Below are 16,903 nucleotides of genomic sequence, written 5' to 3' on the forward strand. Positions count from 1 at the left end.
AGCGGCTTCTTGTAATGTAATGGCGACCGTGCCGTAGCCGTGCCTAGGTTTGTGAAAATGAAGCGAAGAAGAAGTTATTTATTTTAAGAACAAACAGCTTTCGTGGGGGGTTGACTTATCTATACTTTTAAACCGTTGTGGCCCCGAAATGATGAAGCCCAAGTCGAACCAGACCCGGACCTACGATGGGGATGGATACAAGAAGCGGGCCGCTTGTCTGTGTTTCAGGAGCGACGCCGAGGAGGAGGTGGGTCCGAGGAGGGTGTGTGTCGGCGGGCCGAGCTAACGGGAACCAGGAGAGAAAACTCACAGAAGCAACACCGTGTTGATGTTTATATCCCAACTGATAAATGTTCCCCTCACTCGCCCGTTAGCCACTCGATTTGTGTTGCTATTGTGTGCTTTGGTTCTGATTTGTTTGTTTAGTCAGCTGTTATGTAAAAGCTACGTTAGCACTTAGCGGGCGAGCTAGATGGCTAACTAGCATCGCAAACTGTACTTCGAGTCAATTTGATATCTGTCATCATGCTAACGTTAGCTGGCTAGCTAGCAATACTGCTATCAAAGCAGCTGCCGGGCGGCGACCACAGCCCACACAGTACAGTATGGTTGGCGGCCAGTAGCGGTATTATTATTATTGTGACCTAGCGGTTTAGCTGCTGACGGTACATAGCGAAGCTAACGGTGCCGTTTTGTGCCTCTGCCAACTCGTCACCAATGCAACGGGCTAACTAACCAAACACTGGCCTGGTACCGTTAGCCAGCTACCAAGCTAACGTAACGTACCGTTAGCCGCCAGGCACAGTGGGCTAGCATAGCGTTACTTACAATTCAGTTGGCCTAGGTTACAGCAAGTCTAGACTATTTAACGTTACTATGGTAAACCATGGGGGGGGGGGGTCATCACGTATGTTACAGGCAGTCCTTATCTTTTCTGTAATCCAACCGCCTATGATGAATTGAAAATGGGGGACCCTGATGTAAACAAGACTAAAGTCTTTCTCTGGTCTGCATCCCCTTAACAATTGTATGTATTGAGCTGTACTGTACCCATTCTGCAATCTGTTAATAAAGTTTTCAATCAATCAATTCAATCAACCGTTTGTAAATGTCTTGTAACGTCTTATTACTTTGCGTGAAAAGCATCAAGTTGCCCACAAAATGATCCATGGATTTTGAATGGGTTTTGTAATATCCATCGTGGGAAAAGGCGGGGCAATTGATATTCTCTCAGCAACACTAATACAGGTGACTAGCCAGGGGAGAGACAGGTTATAAGACTGTAAAATTGCAATTTTCTGGTAAAAACCTGTACATTGCACCCTCCTCCCCCAATGCAATTGGAACTGTTATCCCACTGGAATGGATGGATCTCAGTTTCTCATCAGTAGATAATGGGTGCCCTGCCTGTATCCATGGCTCATTGAGTTGTGTTATGGCACCTAGTATGGCACATTATCTGATAGTGCTTGCAGTGTCAAGGTGGTACCAAGGAATAGCCTAATATGAATCAATAATGCCTTAGTTGCAGCCCATCTAGATTTTCTGTCTTGACACTGCCGTTTATGATGACTGTTGGTATCCGTTTTGAATTGGAACTCAAATTAAAGTTCTATGAGTATCTTTCTCAACCACAATTACTCACATGTTTCTCTCTCTCACACACACACACACATCATTAACAACAACAACATTGGGTTAGACTGTTTTTGCCCATGAATCCTATGTGCCATCCTTTCCAGGTGCTGTTGGTGAGTAGTAGTCGACATCCAACCAAGTGGATTGTCCCTGGTGGGGGAATGGAGCCAGAGGAGGAGCCCAGTATTGCTGCAGCACGAGAAGTGTGTGAAGAGGTTGGTTCAGTTCTATTATAACCACGTACCATCACAAAACCCCTGGCAAAGACATTGTATAGGAGCTAGGCCTATAACCTTTGGCCTACACAATGCTTGAGGATATGCCTAGTAATGATAATTGAAACTGAGTATACCGTAATGCTTATTGGATGTAGCCTATTCTATTTAATGTTGGAAATATGTATCACTGCAAGGGCGGCTGGGTGGCGCAGCGGCCAGTGCGCTCGTCACCAACGCATGAGACACCGGTATCTAATCCGGCTGTCGGCATTGCCTCCGGCTTGGGCCGGCCGGCATACTAACTCAATTGGCAGAGTTCAATTGGCAGAGTTAGCGGGTGGGAAGTCGATGGGTGGTAATCTGGACGTTGTAAACAGCGACTCCTACAGGTCGGTTGGGGCGCCTGCACAACAGAGACAGGAAAATGGCGGGGGCAGTGTGAGCCTCCTACACGTTACTCCTCGCCAAATGAGAGTCCGCGCTGGCAGGTGAAAAGATGCGACTGGCTGCCTACACATGTATCGGAGGGGACATGCGATGGGCTTCTATCCTCCCTACAACCGGCCAGTGGGGGGCACATGCAAGCAACAATCAAGACAGGGGAGGGGAGAATTGGCACGGCTAAAATTAGGATGGGGAAAATTGAAAAGAGTAGAAAAAGTGAAAAAAAAAGAGTATGTAATCATTGTATGTATCACTGCCCCTAATACATAGCTCTCAAACCAATTTTGTCAGTGCAGTCATCCTTTTTAGCATAGCAACATCTAAGCTGTACCACAGCATCATGTTACAAAGCAGTGTTTAAAGTGCTACAGGGAGCACACTGAGATTGAACAGTGGCTGCAGTGCAGCGCTATCCAGCCCATAACTATAACAAAAGATGGAACACTATCAGTTTGTACTGTAAAGATATTACATTTCAGTTTTTTAGATGGAAGTGCCTTGTTAAGGAGGCCTGGGATACCGTGTTTTGATTGTTCCCATCTTTTCTTATTAGAGGATGAGGCTTAGCTCTTTCGCCCACAATTTTATGTAATCTTTATCTTGGAGGCTTGTTTCTAAGGCAGTGATTTGTGAGGACACCTCGAGCTCATTGGAAATCAATCTACTGCCTCGATATAGCTAAGGCCTGACTGATCTCTGGCAGTGAATCGGCGGGAAAGCAGGGAGATATAATTCATTGCCTATGGGGACTAGTGGGGGAGGGTTGGAGACTGGCCACGGTGGCCAACCATCCAGCAGCTACGCCGCTCTGAGAAGTTGACTACTCATCAACATTCGGCAGAGTGGGGAGAGCCGCGGCTGCCATTCAGAAATCGCCACTCTGATGCCGGCAAGGCAACAGTGGATTGGGAGATCGAATACAGGCAACAGTGGATTGGGACTTGGGAGATCGAATACTTTTAGCGACAGAATTTTCCTTAGTAACAACTACTAAAACGTTTGCTAGTAAATGCTGTTGATAAATGTGGTGTGTTTTTCAGATTACTGCTTAAACATGCTAGGTGCTAGGGCTGAACATTCATCAAATGTCTAACATTTTATAGAAATGGCATTATATGGTCTAGTGCAATATCCAAATCGCGTGATAAAGGCTAAATATGAATACAGTTCTAAATGAGGTATTGTGATGCTGCAGAGCCAGATATGTCCCAGCCTACAATCATATTCTACAGATATAATATGTAACATTTCTGCATTAAAATGTCTATACACGACAAGTGTTTTTACGGCGTTTTCACACCTAGCTTGTTTGGAGCTGTTGTTCCGGAACCTGGAGCGTTTACCGTTTACCCCCTATTTCGGTTCATTTGGGCATATGTGAACACAGCAATCGCATTCTGTTGCGGAACAAAACAAGCGGGCCGAGACCGCCTAGAGAGGGTGGTCTCGGCGCACTTCCAACCGAACCCGAAGCGACTCGTACGCTGTGAGAATGCAATCGACTTAACAAACCGACACAACTCACTTGCCGTACTGTATACGCGTTGCATGATGACGCTTTCGCATTGAATTGTGGGCGGGATCAGTTTGTAGTCTTTAGGCAGCTAGATCGGTAAAGTTAGCTATAGACCACTGCACTTCCGCATTACATTGAAATCGGAGAGGAGAGAGCGGGGGGAGCATAATGAATGTGGATGAGAGCCGTGATGTAAGTGGTTGCAGCTAAGGCTGTGGGGGTGCTGGAGACATGATCCAATAGACTTTTATGCGCCTGAGTTTCCTGAACACGGCGCGACCCATTCCTAATCGATCAGAACTAAATAGGCCGATTTACATCACGGCTCTCATCCACATTCATTCATTTGCTCCCCCCACTCTCTCCTCCCCGATTTCAATGTAACGCGGAGATTCAGGGTTAGGGGGGGGCACACTCCAAAATCTGACCAATGAGTGACAGTTTGCTCGCGCGTGCATTTGTTTTGGTCCGCTGTTAACACAGCCGTGTGAACACAAACTAACTAAGGGACAAGTGCAACATTGTATCATTATAGTCCCTGTGTCTCCCTGAATCGGAACAAAGCAAACGAACTACAGGTGTGAAAACGCCCTTATATATATATTTGTTGAGTTGTGTTACAATTTCCAACAATGTTCAAACCCTGAGAAATCTGTCATTTGAATCAAGGTAATGGAGCGTTTGATTTGGTCGCCTGTCAGTGGCGTCATATCCCCTTTATCCCTGAGTCCTAACCATTCCCAACCCACCCGGTAGTGTGACAAACTTGCTTGGCTCTTTAGGGGTGTGATCAGATCACACTTGATTGATGGCTCCTTTTCTGCTCAAGTACTATTTTATTTTACATTCAATCACTGAAACGTTTTTCTGTCATGGAATAAACTACCAAATCTATCAAATGGACCATACTTGGTTAGAAAGCTTGACTAATCCACTAATTAGCAAACTTGGTTTGTCCACGCAAATCTGTGTCGTTATTTAACTATACCTCCCAGAGTGTGGCGCTAATCATGTTATCATTTTCCATTCACTTACATGAAACGGTTAGCATTAGCTTTTCTATGCAAAACTTAGTCTGCTAGTTATCTTGACTAATTGGCTAACTAGCAAACTAGGGTAGACCACCCACATCTGTGTTTTTATTGAACTATACCTCCCGGACTAAGAAGCCAAGTAGTACTCAAGACCGGTGACCACATTTTGAAGGTCTCCGTCTCCGTCACAGACATGACTCGGTCTTGGACAAAGAAGACCAGTGGAGACCACAACTGCAGTGACACATCATTACCTGCCTGGGTCTTTATTTATTCTCTTGCTGTGATTGTATGTAAAATGTCCCCCTTCAATTGCAACCAATAACTAGAATCCCTCCTAGTTGTTCCATTTGTGCATCTGAGTGAGTATACATTGGAAAGAGAGAGAGAGCTAGACTGTTACTTAACCCCGAATCCTACAGCTTGTTCAAGCCTACAACTTTATAGATGGATAAGAGTGAAAGAGATGGATACATTACCCATTCTATTTGTGATGATTTAAATAGATACTGCAATTATCCTCTCTTTATTGGCATAACCGCATAACCTTATACATTAAAAAATATCCCCACCTTACTGCTTCTTTTAATCCTCTTGTCTGTCTCTGTTTTGCTATCATAATGCTAAAATCTAAATCAATAAATATTGATACGATTCCTTGTGAGCCTTTAGAAAAATCTCCTATTTTAGCACTTGTTGCAAGTGCGCATCTGGGTGAGAGAGTATACGTTAAAGAGAGAGACGTTACAGCTTGTTCAAGTCTCCACTGTGAAAATGTTATGGAAAGAGAGAGAAAGATAGATGTGGTGTTACCCCTTCTATTGTAATGGGTTCAAATAAATACTGCAATCATTCTCTCTTGGCATGTCTTATAAATGTATAGGAAAATGCCCCTATCTTACCGCGTCTTCTCATCTTTGTAATAATGCTGAAGTTTGAAATGCACATGGAGAGAGGAACACATTATTCCTCCTTTATTCACATGATTATAAACAACAGATGACTGCCACGTGTCCCTAGGGAGTAATGGAAAGTAATATAATGTAATGCATTACTTTTTTGAGTAACAACCCCCCCGCCCCCGATTTGAGAGACCCCATAATGGCAAACTACTGTTTAAAGAAAACATCTTGGTTTGGTATGGATCCCTGCTAAAATCTCACCATGATCATTTGAATATTGTTTTTTAATAAATGAGAATAATGAATTATGAAAAATGATCATTCCCCCTAATATCGGGAATCATATCTCAATTATAATATGTCAAAATCGCCCCGCTGTACTAGGTGCTACCTGGATATGTCTCGTCATTTGAACTCTCCACGGCCACTATCTTACTACTAGTTGGCCGTGTGAATTGTGTATTATGGTCGAAGGGCCAGGGCATTGAATTTCACCGTCCCTGTCTTGGTGGATCACTGACTATAAAGATTAGCCTATTCTGTCACTATGCTCCATCACACGGATGGATGCTGATATCATCTCTTATCCTGGCTCATACGCTGGAGGGTTGGCAGCTGCATGGGGTCCATGGCTTGGCAACACATTTTCCACCGGGGGCAAAGTCTGTGGAGATGTTGCATCAATCTGGGAGTTTAATTAAGTGGTTAAAGGGCAAACGCATGCCCGTTTAAAAACTTTGTGGTGACTTTCTGAGTGCTACTCGATCCATTCACTACCTACATTGGCTCCTAAGCCTCTTATTGGACGCTGTTATAACAGGACATAGCTTAATCCCGGTCACCTTATTCTTATGGCCATATGAGAGGTGGCCTGACAGTCACTGCTTATACTTATTGGTACTTTGGAGTACTGCCAGGGATGACTGGGAGGAACGTGGGATTGAGGAGCAGGCCAAAGGTTACACAGGTTTCCCGTGTCTGCCCAGCTGTCCACGCCATGCTCATTAGTCAGACACGTCTTTGTCCCCGATGCGGACAGCATAACATGATTTGGACTGCTGTCCTGACGTTTTGTTTTTGATAAACAAATCATTGGCCAACCTTTGAGGTTGTCCTGGCATTTCTAGTGGCGCTCTCCATATGATCTGGTCCCAGTCAACATTTATTTATAGACTGAAACTGAAACCTGAAGAAGAAGCTGAGAAGATGTCAGCAGTCGACTGGCTCTGTATCTAAACCTGGCCCACAACCGTCTTCTGAGAGAAGTTAGGCCAAAGTTCCAAATCCATATTGACCCGGGAGAACACAAAAAGTCTTCACAAAAACTGGACGAAGGAGAATGATTTGGTGTATAGTGTTAGGCCGGCGACTCTTGGCTTCTTTAGTCTTTTCTTTCTTTCTTTTTCAGTCATCCTGCAGTAAAGCCGTTGTGCACTAAAAATGTATTGTTCAGTAAAATATGATTTATACAAATACAGAGCAGCTCTGTTCAGTCTTTTTATTTATAATAAAATAATTACGGCATGGTATGAGTAATTTGGTTTTATTGGGAGTGCTATCATTTTGTAATTTATTCATGCATCATCAGTTGGAGGATTCAGCAGGCACACTGTCAGAAATGACTTGAACACTATTATTTTCTCCCATTTAAAGGTCCGTCATTGGTTATTGTGTTCTGGGAATGTATGGACCCACTCTTCTTTGTTAATTTATGGAGCCTTTGTCGTTTTGTCCAACAGGCTGGTGTGAAGGGGACTCTGGGTCGCTTAGTTGGAATGTTTGAGGTGAGTTTCTAACTCTGGAGTCACCAATACCACGTTCTCTGAGTACTACATTTAAACCGTCAGTCGGTAACTTCTTCTGATTATCATTTTGTTAGAATTCTGACTCCGAAAGGTTTGTCACCGATTAGTATGGTAATGTGAGAGTTTCAGTAACCACCATAGCCCCGATACCAAGTAAGGTCTTGTAAGCGTGGGGCCAATCAGGAAAGTTGTCAGGGCTCGTACCTCATTGGCTGGTGCGAATGTCAATCACGCATGTGCGAGGGTAGAGCAGCGAAACATGGCAGACAAAAACAATGCAGAGCGGCGTCAATAAGTTATGAATGTATTTATTTTTTTGATTTATTTTTTTATGTATCAAATATATTCAGACAAGGCTGAACATTTCAGTGTTTAAAAAGGACATATTTGTGTGGATTTGACCACACGCAGGGATCGCCCTCCCTCCTGCAACGTATACCCACTGCAGGTTTAAGTATCAAACGTGTACAGACTTAGACCATTTCGATTTGGGTCATTGGACAAAAGTGATTTAGATATGAAGCATTTTCCCCAGTGGAGAAATCTAAACGGGCTCAAATATATGGAAAATAAAGTGGCTTAGAATAGCCTACACGGCTATGTCGGGTATTGGGTTAATTCTGGTGCCATGTTTTAGCTTGTTATCAATACAACCTCTTGCCAATCACTGTGTAGACTTTGTTTGTCTCTCTGATGTTGATCAACTGCAGCAAGTTGTGACTGAGGTAAAAAATAAATAAAACAAACAAAATAAAAGGACAAATCTTCTCCAACAGAACTGTGATAGGAAACACAGAACCTATGTCTATGTTCTCATTGTAACGGAGGTTCTGGAGGATTGGGAGGACTCGCTCAACATTGGTAAGTAGTACATTTTGTTCCCTTTTGTCAAAACCGGATCATATTATGGACAAAGTTCTCACGCAGTTGGTCACATGCCGCTCGTGGCTTTGGAAGACTTGTGCCTCTCGAGGGCCTAATTAAGCATTACATCACACGCAGGAGTGGTTTGTGACCAATAAACCATGCCTAGGGGTGGTCGTTAGACCCCCCTAGGCATGGTTTATTGGTCACAAATCACGACTACAAGTGGTGTAAAGCTTTTATACAACTGCCAGATTCATCCAACCTTATTTCTATACAATAAACACACATTAATCGAAGATTTATTGAAAAAACCATCCGCCAGAAAAAGTAGTTCCCACAACTACAAAAAAGACAAGTTGCCTCCATGTGGAAGCAGCTTGAAGTGCATCCAACCAAACTAACACATCCAACTGTGTATTATTGGAATGATTGAGAGAAGTTGCCTCATGTGGAAGCAGCTTGAAGTGCATCCAACCAACTAACACATCCAACTGTGTATTATTGGAATGATTGATTGAAAATTTTATTACCAGATGCAGAATGGGTACAATACAGTACGGCTCAATACACACAATTGTTAAGGGAATGCAGACCTACTTTCCATAGAACTTCATTCTTAGATGCTTCTATATAAAGTAGGTAAAACAAATTAAAACGTTTTCTTTGCCCTATAGGAAAAAAACATTTTCTTCGCCCTATTTTTTTATTTATTTCTTTTAGCCTAAACTTAACCAGTTGGAAACCAGGGGTACAGTAATAAAATTAGCAATCAACCAATCAATCAATTCAATAGACCATGCTCACTTAAAACAGCGCTGCTTCTCTCTGTCTGACTCCCCCGCTGTTGCAGACAGGAGTGTGTGTGTGTGTGTGTGCGTGTGTGTGTGTGTGTGTGTGTGTGTGTGTGTGTGTGTGTGTGTGTGTATGTGTATGTGTGTGTGTGTGTTTGTGGGTACGCCAGCGTCGGACAGTGTGAGAGAGAACGCTGCAGTCAGTAGAAAGTAGGAAGGAAGAAATTTAAATCAATCAATTAATCAATCAATCAATCCGCGATTTTTCTTTTGTTCTAGATTGACTCAAGACCCATCAATTACATCATCCAACATTGTTTAAAGGACTAACACATTCCCCTTGACAGAATTGCTTCATATTTAGTCGTTATGGTGCTTTCAACATAACCATTTGTTGTCCGCGATCTTGTTTTCTCCCGGAGTGAGCCGGGGAGTGATATGTGATTCGGTTGTGGGCGGGTCCTGAGCCCAGGACCGTGGATTGTTGCCAATAAAGACGTGTAAATGGCCAATCAGAATCGAGAAATTTGCATGCCGTTGTATAATTGATATCACAACATGGGGATTTTGCTGTACGCCGCCGACGGGGAATAACACAGACCCTGTCCTTCCCTGTTAGGTGTTTCACGTCAGTAAAACATAATTAGTCACTTCTAATTGTTTAAAGGCCAACTTGCATGTTGTATTTTTGTTCAATAAACAATGTGGACTAGGCCAACGGTGACTTTCATGAAGAAGGAAAACATTTTTATTGAAATTTACCCAGTTTTAGCGTTTTTATCAAACATTTCGTCTGCCCAACACAATCACCACGCACGTGGATATTTTAATCAATGGTTCATAACGTGCGCGTGTAATCGAAATGATGTCGTCACAACAGGTGCAGGGCACCAGGGGGCTCTGAGAGTCACACACAGCTAGTGGCAGGCACTGCAGGCAGAGAGCCTTGCTACTACTAGCCGAATGAAAATGTATCTGTTTCACCTAACAACACTATTGCTCCGTGATCATAGCCATCCATCGCTAAAGCTAACCACTATTTGTAAAAGCCACAACCACGTTACCATATTTGTAATGATGTAAATCATTGTGTCGTTGTACATATTGTGTATACACCGTTAGAAGCTAACATAGCTTAGCTTGGTAGCTATTGTGCTAACAACATATCCCGACGTCCGGCTCGCTGGCCGGCATGAACGCCCAACCCAAAATGGTTCTCTCCTCTCTGTACACCCCCGTCCCCACGGGTACCCTGCCGGGGAGCCCATGGATGCGACAACGGCGGCAGCCGTAGGGTGCTCGAGCCCGTAAAGGCTAGTGGTACACGATAGCTACGAGCTAACTAACGCTACAGGCTCAAACACCCTACGGCTGCCGCTGTTGTCGTGTCCACAAGCTCCCCGGCAGGACACCCGCGAGGACGGGGGCACACAAAGAGGAGAGAACCACCCCAAATCGGGCACTCATGCCGGCCGACAAGCCGGACGCCGCGGCACGTTGTTGGCACAATAGTAGCCCACTGTGATGCACCGAGTGGGCCACCATTGATCAACATGCAGCGACGTGTAGCTTGCATGATGCGTGTGCAGTGCTTTGCCACACAGGTCTGAGAAGAGGACCTGCACATGATTTTACTCGTTCCCCAAACTCCTCTACATGCCCCGATCTAAAATGGTTCACGACAGTAGACATAATGCTAACGTTAGCCAGCGCCAATTATCCAGTAGTACTATGACCCAGACGGGCATAAGGCATACGTTTCCTGAAGTGACGTCACGGCCGTGCTAGCGTCTGATAAGCTTTTAGATTTGCTTGTGCATGTTATTCGTGCGTGGACCTTTTTAACCATTTCTGAGTGAAATTTCCGGCGTCAAATGGAAAAAAATAAATAATTAAATTAGATACCAATGATGTAAACTACCCATAATTGCAGATTCGGGTTTAACCTGCAAGTTGGGCTTTAAACACTGGTGTTCTCCGCCGCCGTGTTTGCCTCCAGCTCCCCTCTACCCCAACTTGTTCCAACAATGGTGTCTCCTTGTTCTGTCTCAACAGGGAGAAAAAGGGAATGGTTTAAAATAGACGATGCCATGAAAGTGTTGCGGTGTCACAAGCCCGTGCAAGCCACCTACTTTGAGGCTCTCCAAGAAGGCTGTCTGACCAGCAACGGGACGCCCTTGGTGGCCACGATAGGTGGGGACCTCTCCCCCACCTACAACATCAACCAGAGCTCTGTCTCGGGTATCAGATAACTAAAAACTTCACACTGATGCCCCCAGAGCTTTTGCCACCACTCGCGCTCTTACATGTATCATTATCTGTCTCCTCTCTCTCTCCCTCTTTTCTCTTTCTTTCATTCTTTGTCTCTTTTTTTTGTCTCAATAACATGGTCTGCCTTGCCAACTCCTTTGTGCCAGAATTGCGGCACAGACTGGATGACAAGTGTTGGGTGAATCTTCTGTAAATGTCATGTTTGACCCCTCCTTTTTTTCTTTTTACTGACAATTGCATGAAACATCCCCTCACTCCCCGGCTTCCCTTGTTCTCCTTCCTCAACGCGCCCTTAGCGTGGTGTTTATTGAATGCAAGAACTACTTTTTACTGTCGTAATGTAAAAGTGTATACTTAGTGCTTAAGCTGACGGCTCTTTGGTGGTCTTTTTAATGTCTCTTTTTATTTTTATTTAATTTTCTGGTTATTTTCTGTGAATGAATGTGCCCATGAGTGTGTGTGTGTGTTCTCCCTCCCCCATAAGGATAGGAAATGTTCTATGTATCTGAATGGACAGAATTGTGGGAAGTGACTTGTCTTGCATGAGCACTGTTATGTTTTTGTTTCACTCACTCTGGGTGACCTGATTCTGATTGTGCAACAGGTAGTCTCTCGTGGTAAGGTCTTCGGATTCTCATTCTTCTCCTAATCGTGCTTAATGACGTCTTGCAGCTTAATCGGAAAGGACACAGCGCCTTGATACATTCTTTCAGTTTCAAGTGTCAACTATGTTTTTGTTTTTTCCCCCATTCGACAGGGGAAGTTAGCCAATCACTACAGGTTTCACTCTCAAGAGCATATTATACGTATATAGTATAGAGAGTGAAAGAATGTCCGCAAAAGATGTAGAACAAACCACCTTTCTCCGTTTTTCCCTTTAAATTTTTTTTTTTATCTTTTTGGTCTGTCATTTTTAACTTCCTGGTTGTGAACGACTGAAGTCTTCCTCCGCATCCTGAGAGGGTATAGAGGAGTAGAGTTTTCAAAACCACAGACTTGTAATTTGAAAAAAGAAACAGCACATATCACTTACTTTATTCAATCCCATTTCCATGTTTTTACTCCTCACATTCAGTTGAATTAATAGCAGTTGTTTACATTGTGTTCATAACATAGCACTAGACAGATATTTTTAAGACAACGTTTTAGTGGGCACTTTTCAGTATGGTCATGATTTTAATTTTATTTTTAAACCCTCGATTCTTTAGTATTTAATCTGCATCCCCGAAAACACAAAAAAACACCTGCTTGACGTTGAAAGTAATGGAATCTAAAATGCTGTCTTTGGTAAGATGCAGAACAAACAAGCCTTGTACAGTTTGAGACCTCGTTTTTAACATGTAAAATGCTTTTGGATACTAGCTTATTTTTTTTCCCTTTTTTTCCTCTAACGTCTGGCAACAAGTCTCTTTAGCCAAACTGCATTGCTTGCCTCAACGTGGCATGGAGCAGTCGGCTCAATACTGTGAAACTGGAGGCGCTGTAGATAGCATGTAAGACGTTTTATTGTAAATTGTTTATTTCTGTATAGATCAAAAAGTTAAGAGTTCAAAAATGACAAACACTTCTCTTATACATCTGTGAGTTGCTACGTGTCGTTCAACCTAGGCTGGAAAGAGTTGACTTGGATCTTAAGGTTGTTGGTGTCTTGAAAGTTCGTTTGGAAGACTTTCTACAGAGAGATGGTGTGGAGTACATCTAAGGCTAATGAACAAGTAATGTTGGCTGGCTTCGTGTGGTTGTGTCTGGGCTGGGAGCGAAGGACCTATTTGTGATAATAATATATTCTGGATTCTTAAAATCTGTACACTAAAAAAAGAAACTTTGAATTGAGATTCCTCATTTTAGGGGTTCATTTGTTTTTAAGGCCCTATCTAGATATAGATATAAAAACATAGATCACCCGCAGTCTTGAGTTTCTAAACCACTAGTCTGCCCGTTTTTTTTTTTTTTTTTTAACTTTTGAGGTCATCTGCCCCTGGTTAACAGGCTGATGAGCCTGAGTGGTGACTGCCAGATGACTATTGGGCACAACAACACTATTTCCTATTTAAGCCCCTCTCCCTTTCATTGTTTCTCTGGTTCCTCGTCGTCCCCACAAACCGGGCACTAGTCAATTAACCCGGCCCATTCCTTGATCTTGCCTGATTATAATGACGGATTATTTGTCTGGATGACTGTGAAGGGAAGGGATAGTGAATTGCTTAGTTGAGTCTTTCAGAAAGTTCCCCTTCGCGGCGGTTTGAGACTTTGAACTTGGGATTTTTATTGCTTTGCATTAGATAGGTGTGGTGGCCAAAGTCTTGGTTTATAATCTAACTGGGACTTCTGCAAATAAGATTTCAAGTCGATTAGACCTCTCAGTCTCCGTTTTAAGTGTACAGTTAAATGTTTATGGGATGCAAACGTATATGGAAAATCAAACCCCCGATCCCATGTGTCTTGACAAGGGACTCAATTAGGGTATGGTGGAATGGTTTTATATGGATGACAGGTACTGTCAACATGAATGTGAGGAGGATTTCTGTGTGTAAACAGCCAATGACTGAATAATTATGACCACTTGTTCTTTATCCTTTTTTTCTGTTTGTACTTTTATCTCTTGCGTTATTGACAAGATAATGTCTTGTACATAGCTAACACAGCACCCTTGCAGCCAGAGGCAGGCCCCTGTTAAACCTCTGGCTTTGGTCCGTAATGGTTAGATTAATTTTTAACCCCTACTTTCTAACTCAGAATTCAGCCAATTACTCTATCTCGGGTAGAACGGGTGACGGAAGCTGAGATGTAGGAGAACGTTTGGAAAACAATGTTACCATATAATTAGGGACACATTTTCTTTGCTCTTCCTGAAGCTCAACTTAAGAAAATTGATCCTTCTTCCTGAGAATTCTGATCTGACATGATTGGTTGATGAGCGTGGCGTCATCAAAGCTTATGAACTATGACAAACTCCCGGCAGAAGGGAAAGAGAGGATGTGATGTAAGAAGGAACGACTGGGGCTTCAGACAGAGGCAGAGTTGTTTACTAAAACTCACAAGTGATAATGTTGGTTAAAATATTATCAAATGTGCAGAATAGTTGGCACCATCTAGTGGATGAAGGCTGCTGCTACAACACCAGGATTGTAACACTGCAGTTGTCCTTTAGCATTGCCAGTCTGGTCGTTTCATCACTGTCGGATAATTGTATTAATTGAGTTTACTAGATATTATAAATTGACTAAAAAGCTCCCATAGAATATTTTAATTAAATTGAATAACGAATTAAAACGTGTGCACTTCTAGCCGTTGACCTCAGCCTTGAAGTTACCTACTTATTTGTTGTAATTGTGTTCTCCAAGGTGTATGTCACTGGAATTTTCGTTTCCCCTCTTGTCATTTGGGACTGTGGAATAAACCAGTGCGAAAAGACTGAAGATTGTAATATAAATGTGCCAACAAATAAACACCAGTATTTCACATTTGGATTCAGTCGTCATTTTGATGTTTACCAACATGTCTACAAATAATTATAGTTGGTGTGAGCGTGACATGCTTGACCTTTATACAGCATTCTAGGTTCAACAATCTATTGCCGAAGACTAAGCGGGATATCGGACACTACACTAACAAAATAAAACTAGGAGCCATGGTCATTAGTTTACAACTTGTTTTCAATTCAGTTTAAAGTGAGTTTGCTAGTTTGTTGAATTAGTTTCAGTACTTCTACGTTGATCGACCGAATTCATAAGATGTACTTGTGAACACTGTCAACTAAATTTAATTTAGTCAGACGTGGGAGAAGCGGGTAGATGAGCACAGTGCGGCCCCACTGGCATGAAGAATATAACTGTATAGAAGCAGGGCGTTGCTGGGAAAAGTGCTGTAATCGTAAAGGAGTTTCCTCAGTCTTGAGGACACACGACTTTGCGGTGTCAGCCCTATGGCAGTATGGCATGCTCCCACATTTCTAAGCTCTCAAAATTAGGCCCTATGGTCCCACAGACCCATGTTCCCGGACGGACCCTCGTAACAGGAAAATTGGATAATAGGTTGGGTGTAATTGGCTACCAAATTAAGGGGGATACAAATGTATGAAAAAAGTAAATGTGGGAACATGGGGCCTAATTGAGTGGAAATAAAATCATAGAAATGTGGCAACATAGGCATGATGCTCCCGAATCCGCCATCAGGACTCATTATTTCCTCAATCTGAAACCCACAGGCTTCATTTATGCAAGGTGTTACAAAACATTACATCCGCCCCTGGTAATGTCAAATAACTTGCATGAGCCTTACATCGATATAAACTTACCATAGGTAGCCTAAATCTTTCATTAGAACACTCAATGTGGATTCCTTCAATTAAACACGTTGCCTTCCACACAAGGACCTATTAACCTTGTCAAGAGTGCTTGAGATTACTGACCAGGCTCTTTAACCAATCCTTAAATCAACAATATCACTGAAATACATGATGCACATCTCATTCCAAAGACAGTGGGCATGCACTAGTTTGATTTGTCAAATTGGCTTATATTTTCAAACAACCAGGCATTTCATTTAAAAAGGAACACCCTCATTATGGGAAATTAGTTTAGGGTGTTTTCACACCTGTAGTTAGTTTGCTTTGTTCAGATTCAGGGAGACAGGGACTATAATGATACAATGTTGCACTTGTCCCTTAGTTCGTTTGTGTTCACACGGCTGTGTTAACAGCGGACCAAAACAAACGCATGCGCGAGCAAACTGTCACTCATTGGTCAATGTAACCCTGAATCTCTGCGTTACATTGAAATCGGGGAGGGGGGAGCAAATGAATTAATGTGGATGAGAGCCGTGATGTACGTGGTTGCAGATATGGCTGTGGGGGTGCTGGAGACATGATCTCGAATAGACTTGTATGCGCCTGAATCTCCTGAACACGGCGCAAGCCATTCCTAATCGATCAGAACTAAATCGGCAGCGAAAAAGCCAGTTTTTAAGCAGCTATTCCCCATGCACATGCGCAGATTGCCCACAGATTGTGACGCAACGCACACCCGGCCTGGACTGTTCCATCAGAGGGGGGGGGGGGGGGGGGGGGGGGGCGCTTCGGTGGCCAGTGTCCTTTCAGCCGAACTGGATAATGAAACAATGATCCCACTTAATGACCAGACACGTCTTATGGCGACATCTACAATTACTTCATTGAGTCTCCAGGTAGACTCATGTTTATATTTAAGTGCAGTGGTCTGTAGCCACTCACTGGCCACCGAAGCTCCCCCCTCTGATGGAACAGTCCAGGGCGCGTGCGAGTTGAGTCACAATCCGTGGGCAATCTGCGCATGTGCATAGGGAATAGCTGCTTAATAACGGGCTTTTTCGCTGCCGATTTAGTTCTGATCGATTAGGAATGGCTCACGCCGTGTTCAGGAGATTCAGGCGCATACAAG

The 16,903-nt window shown here is 43.2% G+C and overlaps 1 protein-coding gene across 1 annotated transcript; it reads left to right on the forward strand.

The window, feature by feature from the left end:
* The first annotated feature begins 7 nt into the window (after positions 1-7).
* On the forward strand, positions 8-14,948 carry nudt3b (nudix (nucleoside diphosphate linked moiety X)-type motif 3b). The gene is made up of 5 exons (XM_084317669.1): positions 8-247; positions 1,743-1,853; positions 7,492-7,536; positions 8,334-8,418; positions 11,271-14,948. Exons 1-5 carry the CDS (start codon positions 149-151, stop codon positions 11,465-11,467), a joined length of 537 nt encoding a protein of 178 aa, XP_084173795.1. The 5' UTR covers positions 8-148; the 3' UTR covers positions 11,468-14,948.
* The last annotated feature ends 1,955 nt before the right edge of the window (positions 14,949-16,903 follow it).

This window comes from Notolepis coatsorum (genome assembly GCF_963971535.1).
Source record: "Notolepis coatsorum genome assembly, chromosome: 6".
Taxonomy (NCBI): domain Eukaryota; kingdom Metazoa; phylum Chordata; class Actinopteri; order Aulopiformes; family Paralepididae; genus Notolepis; species Notolepis coatsorum.